The 8,313-nt window shown below is 39.7% G+C and overlaps 1 protein-coding gene across 1 annotated transcript; it reads right to left on the bottom strand.

Annotated features, from left to right (window-relative positions):
• Nucleotides 1-2,405: 2,405 nt before the first annotated feature.
• On the bottom strand, nucleotides 2,406-7,342 carry rhoh (ras homolog family member H). Its single transcript, XM_018735753.2, has 2 exons — nucleotides 7,060-7,342; nucleotides 2,406-4,013 (listed from the first exon to the last, which is right to left on the bottom strand). The coding sequence occupies exon 2, from the start codon at nucleotides 3,729-3,731 to the stop codon at nucleotides 3,144-3,146; it is 588 nt and encodes a 195-aa protein (XP_018591269.1). The 5' UTR covers nucleotides 3,732-4,013; nucleotides 7,060-7,342; the 3' UTR covers nucleotides 2,406-3,143.
• Between the last annotated feature and the right edge of the window lie 971 nt (nucleotides 7,343-8,313).

Genomic DNA, 8,313 nt, shown 5'->3' on the forward strand with positions numbered 1-8,313 from the left:
TTCTGTCGCCCGGACGCACCGCGTCACATGCGTGTCACTCTCCTGTTTCCTGCCACCAGCATGCAGAAGATTGCAGCAAGTCAAATATCGCCTCACTTGGTGTTTACACAGGACGAGTATAACTGTTCCATTCTGATACGCCTTTTATTTCCAGTCTCTGGTTAGCCTACATATTATAAACTCAATGAGGGACAGATGTGTTATTAACGGTAGATGGAGAAGCCAGAGGGACTGGAAAGAAATATTTCTCCACTAGTCTTATTTGAAACTAATTTTTCCTTTAAGTTTTACGTTAATTCTGAAGATGACTTTGCCGACATGGTTTACAGTATTTATTACCCTTTCTAACAATATTAACCTGTTTCTTGTAGCTCATAACCTGAGCTGGAAAGTCCAGGTTTGAGTGCGTGCAGTTTTCCATCGAAACTGACCCCGAACGGCACAGGTTAATGAACACGGTAAATGTGGGGCAAATAAACAGCTCCAGTATCAACACATAGCTTGCATGGTGAGTCAAAATCACGTCGTTTGCAGGAATCGATGCCCTAGTTCCAACTCGCTCACCCAGAGACCGGCACCAGACGGGTGGTTACACAGGTGTGTTTTCACACATGCTTGTAATTTCTTCAGTTATACTTCGGAAAAGGGCACAGATTTTAATCTCCCATCAAAGCCCACTTGCTTGTGCTTCAGAGTTTGTGAATTGATGTTGAGCTCTACAAACCATTTGGGGGGACGATAAGCGAACAGACGTGCGGAGCCTTGCTCCTCTTGCAGCGCAGAGCTCTTTCCTTGGCCAACAGCCCAGAAACACGTGTACAGTTCAATTAATTTTTATGTGCAATGTTTCTGTCACCATCTCAGTGGAAAATTCACGAGTAAGCTCTGTGTTACCCTTGGACATAGGTGGGCTTTAGTCATTGCAAATTAAATCAAGAGGCAACACTTTGAACATACAGTCAGTTGACTTATCCAACAAATAAAATTAAGCTGCAATAGAAATTAACGCATGCATATCAAATTGGAATCTACTGGAGAACACTCGTGAACTGCCCCTGTTTATCAAGTGTAATTTTCTAAATGAGCCTTATCAAAGAAGGGGGTCTTAGGGGAACCAATGCACTCAAAACTGATGTTATATGGAACTTAACGGTCTCTGCATGGAGATAGGAGCCTTTGCGTTTTTTCCCCAACTGCAAAGATACCCTCCTTGCACAAATTTGCAGAATTTTTTGTCTTTCAGGGGTTAGTTCTTGTGTAGTGACCTCATGGTCCATCTTCCTGCCCTCTGCAGTGTGTCCTCCACACAGTCTGTGCTCAGCTTAACCCAGAGGCCACGGTCATGGGAAGGACTGTCGCATGAGGAATGAGCACGTTAGATGCACGATCTTATTATAATTAGGTTTATAATTGCAAAAACCTGGGTAATAACACCTAAACCTACTACTTATCCAAAAGGAATACATTTATATTTCAATTAAAGTTTTGTCTATGTGTAAATAGAAAAATTTCAGGTGTTGGCAGGCATGTTACGCTATGTGAACCGCTGCTGACAGCACAGTCTCCTTCTATGAAATTTGTCGAGGTACAATTGCACTCCCATCAATATTTTCTGCACGTTTAGTTGCATAGTAATTGACGGTGACGTGTAAGCATGCCTGTAAAGAAATGAACTACATTTCTAACATATGTAAAGAAATTGTGAGCATGGAACAATTATTACAGGAGCTCCATGATATATTATGGTATATTTATTTCAGCTGTCTGTGTTTAACAATACTTTTTCAAAAGAATTCTCAAAAGATTCTCAGTTCTCAAAGATTTGTGAATGAAAAAAAAAGTTCCTGCTCTTTTTAGAAAAGGCACACTTGGTACTGACTTATTAAAGGTTTTGTGTTAGTGTTGGGTTTGAAAAAATGTGACAGTGAGTATTGTCAAAGCAACATCATTGAGAATAAATTTTAAAACTGCATTTAATCCTTGAAATCATTAATTCATCTGCTGTCAGATTTCCAGGATGATACATTAGTTCTTTTATCTAACATTATGATATTATGACATAATAATAACAAATATTTCAATTAGTCATTAACTGAAAAACTAGATACAGCATGACTTCTTTTGTGGTCAATCATTTGTTTTATGCTGATATTGTTTACATAGAACAAATACATGACCCACCATGTGCTTTAGAAAGACAATGATAACAAATGAACAATTTAAAATGAAGCCATAGTGTAACAGAGAAGACCAGGTACAATTTACCCGTCATTTTGTGGCAGTCGATTATCATCTACTGTATCAATTATTTACAGTTCCCACTTTATGAACTTTGAATAAAAATTGTTTTAATAACATCCTTTAACTAAAAATACATTATATATATATATACATTACATATAATGTATATACATTACTTTTATTATGCCTGTTAGTTACCTTCCCCTTCGGACATAAGTCTGCATAATCAGACAGAACAGACACCTAAAGCACCATATAGGGAAACAAGGTATGTGTGGAAAGACTGCATTTTCAGTCTGGGATTATTTCTGATATGTTTTAAAACAAGTCAGAGTGGAAGAAAGTCACAGCGTGGCCATTATTTCTATATCGGTGAAAGAAACATCAAAAAGTGTGTCTGTTCTCCTTTGGAGAAATACTACGACAAGAAAAAGATTTTGACAAAGTTTTCAAAACAGCTATGCCACTATAATTCCCTTTCCGAAAGTGTGAGCAATAATAAAAATACCGAATCTGTGCATCCAGTGTGTATGAAAATGGTGAATAAATAAAAATAGCTGTTTGACTGCACACTGTTCAGTGGTGGAAGCTGCAACACCCTGCACTGAACTCTTCAAGCATAATGCAGAGCGAGAACCCTTCTGAGATTTCCACAGCACATCCTTCACTGTAAATTTGTAGAATTTCTTCTGCACGTTTTCATTCGCTCAGTAGAAAGTGAACAGAAAGTCCCAGGAACCGATGGTGTGAGAAAGCGGGAGCTCAGAAGCCTACGTACCACCTGAGCATCATGGTAATAAAAGCAGTCAATAGAGTTTCGTCCTCAGCTGAAAGGAAGTGGAACCACTGAATTAAGAACAAAATGTATGTAAAACAATGCACTTAAAATGGAAGTAGAAGAGTTAGACTATCTTGCATTGGTTGATGTCAAAGAACTTTCGACGGGTCTGCTTCTTGGCCTGGTTTACCGCAGTCCGGACGGCGTTTTCAAACACCTGCTGGATGCCTCTGTTGCTCAGTGCGGAGCACTCCATGTAGCCTTTGGCCCGAATGTCGTGAGCCAGCCGCTTGCCCTCCGAGGACGTGATGCAGTTGGCTCGGACCGAACCCATTTCACGCTGGTCGGTCTGCGTGGCCACCACCAGCACGGGCACGTGGGGCAGGTGGGCTCGCACCTCGGCGATCCACTTGTTGCGGACACTGGCGAACGAGCTGATGTTGGCCACCGAATAGCAGAGCAGCACTATGTCGGCCTGCTGGTAGGACATGGGGCGAATCTGACGAAAGGTGTCATTGCCTGCCGTGTCCCACAGGCCCAAGCTGATGGGCACGCCATCCATGAAGACCTCCACGCCGGTGTTCTCGTACACTGTGGGCTTGTAGCTGTCTGGGAACGTCTCTGAGGTGAAACGCACAAGAAGAGCGGTCTTGCCCACCGCCGAGTCACCCACCAGCACGCATTTAACGGAGACCTCCGACATGCCATTCATCTCGGCCTGCGGCCCCTTCGCTCCTTCTCTGCAGTCACGTTAGGTCGCTGTCGGCTCACAGGGACAGAGGAGAGCCCATAAGCAGTGTGAGGTGGTCGATTTGGATGCTGCGAATGTTTCTGTCGAGCAGCACACTTTGTTCCTTCAATCTGCGTGGAGAAGTGTCACAGCCCTAGATTCCCATGAGGCCACTGAAAGGCGCAATAACCTTAACCTACGGTGCGCCACTTAACCTGGGTCTCAAGAAGCCATTCTGTCTCCAGGGCTTGTTCCCTGGGACATCTAGAGAGAGAACAGACAGAAAAAACAAGCAATGTAAAACACAGTGAAAACAGTACATATATACAACATATAAATAATTCTTACATAAACTTAGGCAGGGGCAGCAGGCAGCACAGCGGTCAGAGCCATCACCTTGTCATTAAAGGACATGGGTTGCAATCCCACTCCTGCTGTAATACCTTTGAGCAAGGTAGGTTTATCCTGACTTGAAAAAGTAAAAATGACCCTGCTATTTAAATAGCTAAATCATTGCAAGTAGTCTAGAACAGAAACATAATGTTGTATTTGCCATGAAGAAAGGCAACATTTTAACAAGTAAACGTAGATGTCAGTAGCAAACAAAAGGAAAAAGCAGAAGTTATCTGCATAAAAAGTACATCGTGTATAGTGTTAAGAGACAAGTCTTTGTTTTGTTTAGCACATTTCAGGATAACAAAATTCACAATATGCATGCTGTAAAATATCCATATTAAGCAGCTATTAAATACAAAAAGTCTATTCATAGCATCGATATATACTTATGGTATGTGATAATCCGTAATGAGTTCCGTATTTCAGGGTTGAAGCGAAGCCAGAAGAATCGGGTTTTAATTCTATACATCTTTGATGCAACTTATTCTGCAAATGCAACTTTTCACTGTCTTCATGTTACTTTGCGTGCAGAGGTAAACACCACAATGGATGAATTTTATAGGGAACTGCGTAACGTGGTCAGGGTTCCGGGAGACAACTGCTGATCGACAAACAACTGACAGATCTATTTAAATGGTTACCTGCCGATCGTCATTATTCTGCCTCTGTAGCGCTGTAAATAATGCTACAGCTCTCTTTGCATGTGACAAGTCCAAAGGCTTACAGCAACATTTCAATATTTCCAACACTTTACTAAAACCGACTAACTGAACCTTCACTCACTTTTCAAACTTTCAAGATAAATACTAACAACTAGAATTAAAGAATGCAAGATTTACGTTAAAAAAAACTGAACGAATGGAAAAGGAAGAAACTTCCCACTCTTTGACAAACAAATGTAAATAAATGAACATGATTTCATTTGCCTGTTATTGCCAAAACGTCTTATATTGTCCAAAAAAACCCTAAATTTGTCACGTAAAATTTAAAAAGCAAATAAAGTAACCTTATTCTTAATCTGAGAAGTATAGACAGGGTGGCAAAATAAGAAGAAAATCATTTTGGACCACAGCCTTTATTTTGTTGATTTATTAAGAACTAAATATGGTCTTATAGCAGCAACAAAATATAACTTTCTGGATTTCTACTTAACACTATCATATAACAATCTTCGTTATTCAACTCAAACTTCCGCTTTCCTGTTCCTGGCTCAACTTCACCCTTATTTTAATCCCGAAATTTTATTTATCACGCCAGCATCGACACAAACACAAGACACCACATACATATACAGTATACACATGAGTGTGTATGTATGTATATATACACGTCAAGCATGAAACTGTAGCATTTTATTTGTTAACATTTTCATACATCTACCACGGACATGGAAACTTCCTGAAAGTGCTCGAAGCTCATGGCACATGGGGCGTGAACAGCCCATCTGCCATGTGCGAAGGCAACAGCCTAGAAGATTCGAAGAGGTTTCCTTTAGATGGTGTCTCGAGAAAGCACGTCTGAACACTGCCTGAGGCCCAGCAGGATGTTATGCACTGAAGTTGGGCTATTTGACGTGACTACCCGTCAGGGATGACTGGATAGTCAAAGAACAGTTTACAAGGAGAATGTAGCTATGTTTACAGGCCTTCTCTACCCAGGTGAACACCTATAAAGGTGTGCGATATGTACTAACCGCACACCCAAAAGTCACAATACGGTAGCCATTGACTGCTAGCGTTCACATCATATTCCCTTTGTAAGCCCCGATTAAATTTGACCTGCTGATCTGGTAGGTGCTTTACCTTTCCACCAAGCCCTGAGGAGGTTCGTCACCCACGTAAGTTTAATGAATTTAGCAATACTCCTCTGTTTTTTTCTTTAATCAATTAAAATTTGATACTTGACCAACAATCCATACAGAACCTCGGGATACCACGTTGGCACGAGTTTTCTTTTTGTTTAGATGAGTGAACAACTGATAGTTCTGGACAATGTAAAGAAGTACCAAAACTTTCATAGGAAGATGTCTGCGGAGGCTGGAGTATGTTTAATTTTGAGTTGTAATTCTTTGAGCTCTTGTCATTTGCAATTAAGACCACAATCGTGGTATCAAGTGGGCAGGTTGATAACGCTGTTATCAAAAAAACTTGAAAAATGATGCAGCAGTAATGGACAGAATGAACAGTAAATGAAATTCAGTACTAATTCCAAACTTAGACTTCTGTTTTACTCTATTCATATTCGATTTATTCTATGTAAAATGCAAGTACAAAAATGAAAATGCTTCTGTTTACAAACAAGGCAAGTTTTTTTAAGAGCATAAATATATATTTAAAAATATATATAAAGATGGACTTTATAATTTGAAATTTTTCTTTGAAGGTAGTCTGAGAATCAAGAGATTTATTCGCAACCTCTTACTACAATGAAGTTGTGCACACATCCATTTGAATATAATCCCCGATTAAATTTTATCCATACCTGTTTAATACAAAAGTATACTCCTGTTAATTAATCAAGGAAATATAAAAAACAAAACTTGTTGAAGCAAAGAAAGTCACTGCATGAGGTCCGATACAGGATTATGAGGAAAAACGGGGCCTCTATGGCAATACTTTAATTCAGATATATATTTTAGTTGTCTAAATACGACTTTCACACTTAAATGATTTAGGATGTCATGTTAATTAGTATGTTATTAAATATAAGCAAAACATAAGCAGTCAATATGCCCCAAGCTGATTAATTTACATATATAGCCTAAACATATATAGCTTTAATATAGTTTTTGATACTATAATTATGTACACTATTAGTAAAGTAATTCAGTATAATATTTTCCATAAGAACATGTACTTTTAGAGGAAAATCTTAAAAAAATACACAGCTAAGTCAATAAATCCAGATGTCTTACCTTCTGAGACTCCTAGAAACTGATGTGATGATGTTGAAAGTGCAGATGGTTTCAAGCACACAGTTCACACATACAGTCAAAGCCTAGCCGTCTGGCTGAATTACCGTAAACTATTTATACTCGTAATATTTGCAATACTACTGATGCTCGAGAAGTATTCTTGAGCAGGCAGAACTTGAAGTGCTTGCCACTGCAATGCCTCCTTACTAAGAAGTCGTGAAGTTGAGAAACTGAAGGGGAAGTAAAAAAGCACAGTGCATCGCTGTGTTGCATCCGTTCTGTTATGTGGAGGTGTGGATGTCACCCTTTCAAGTGTCGGAAGTCTGCCCTTAGAGACTCGCACAAAGCACCGGTATCTGAAAGACATGCGAGGGAGCCTGTTCTATACTCAGCCAAAAATACTGCAGCAACGCAATCACTGTTTACAACAATGCACCAAATATACTCCTTTTGTATGTACAACTGCTCTTAACACTCCATGCACTGCAAAAGTTGCAGTTTACACAATTTAAAAAAAATACACAAACTGTTTAGATTTAACCATCAGACTGACATCAGGTTGACAACTGAGATTTAGTTCTATTTTAAAGACAGAAAGCACCTCAGAGTGGGCTTATTGATAGAAATAAGCTAAATGGTAGATGAGTAACATTTGAAATACAGGATAAGATCTATGCCGTAAAAGATGGAACGGCGCTACACTGCTGGACTGTACATATGGCTAAGCAGGAGAGAATCTCATGGTTCTCAAGGTTGATAGACATGTTTTTTTAGCTCTCAATTTCACGTTTCCATCAATTTATTATAACTGGTAGAACCTGAAGGATGTGGTTCATTAGCACTTAAGGGCACAGACTGCATAGGATTAGAAACTCGCATAGGCCACATTACAGCCACCCAGACAGCAGCGTGTCTTCGGAACGCGGTGGGGAAACCCAGGTGAATGTAGGCCCTGCGTGGCAGGATGGGTAAAACATATGCCAAAAACAATATCAAGTATTTAATTTTATGACTAAATCAATATCATTAAAAAGACAGCCTTGTAAAGGTTCAGTTCAGGATTGAGAACTTCAATTAGAAAAAACAGGAGAAAATAATATAATGCTAGGGTAAGAAAAACTACATTGGTACCACTTAAGACTATTCTCACAGGGAAAGAGAGTCAATAGGATGTTTACACACACACACACACACACACTGTCTGAACTGCTTGTCCCACTCGGGGTCGCAGGAAGCCGGAGCTTAACCCGGCAA

Source organism: Scleropages formosus, chromosome 16 (assembly GCF_900964775.1).
Source record: "Scleropages formosus chromosome 16, fSclFor1.1, whole genome shotgun sequence".
Taxonomy (NCBI): Eukaryota; Metazoa; Chordata; class Actinopteri; order Osteoglossiformes; family Osteoglossidae; genus Scleropages; species Scleropages formosus.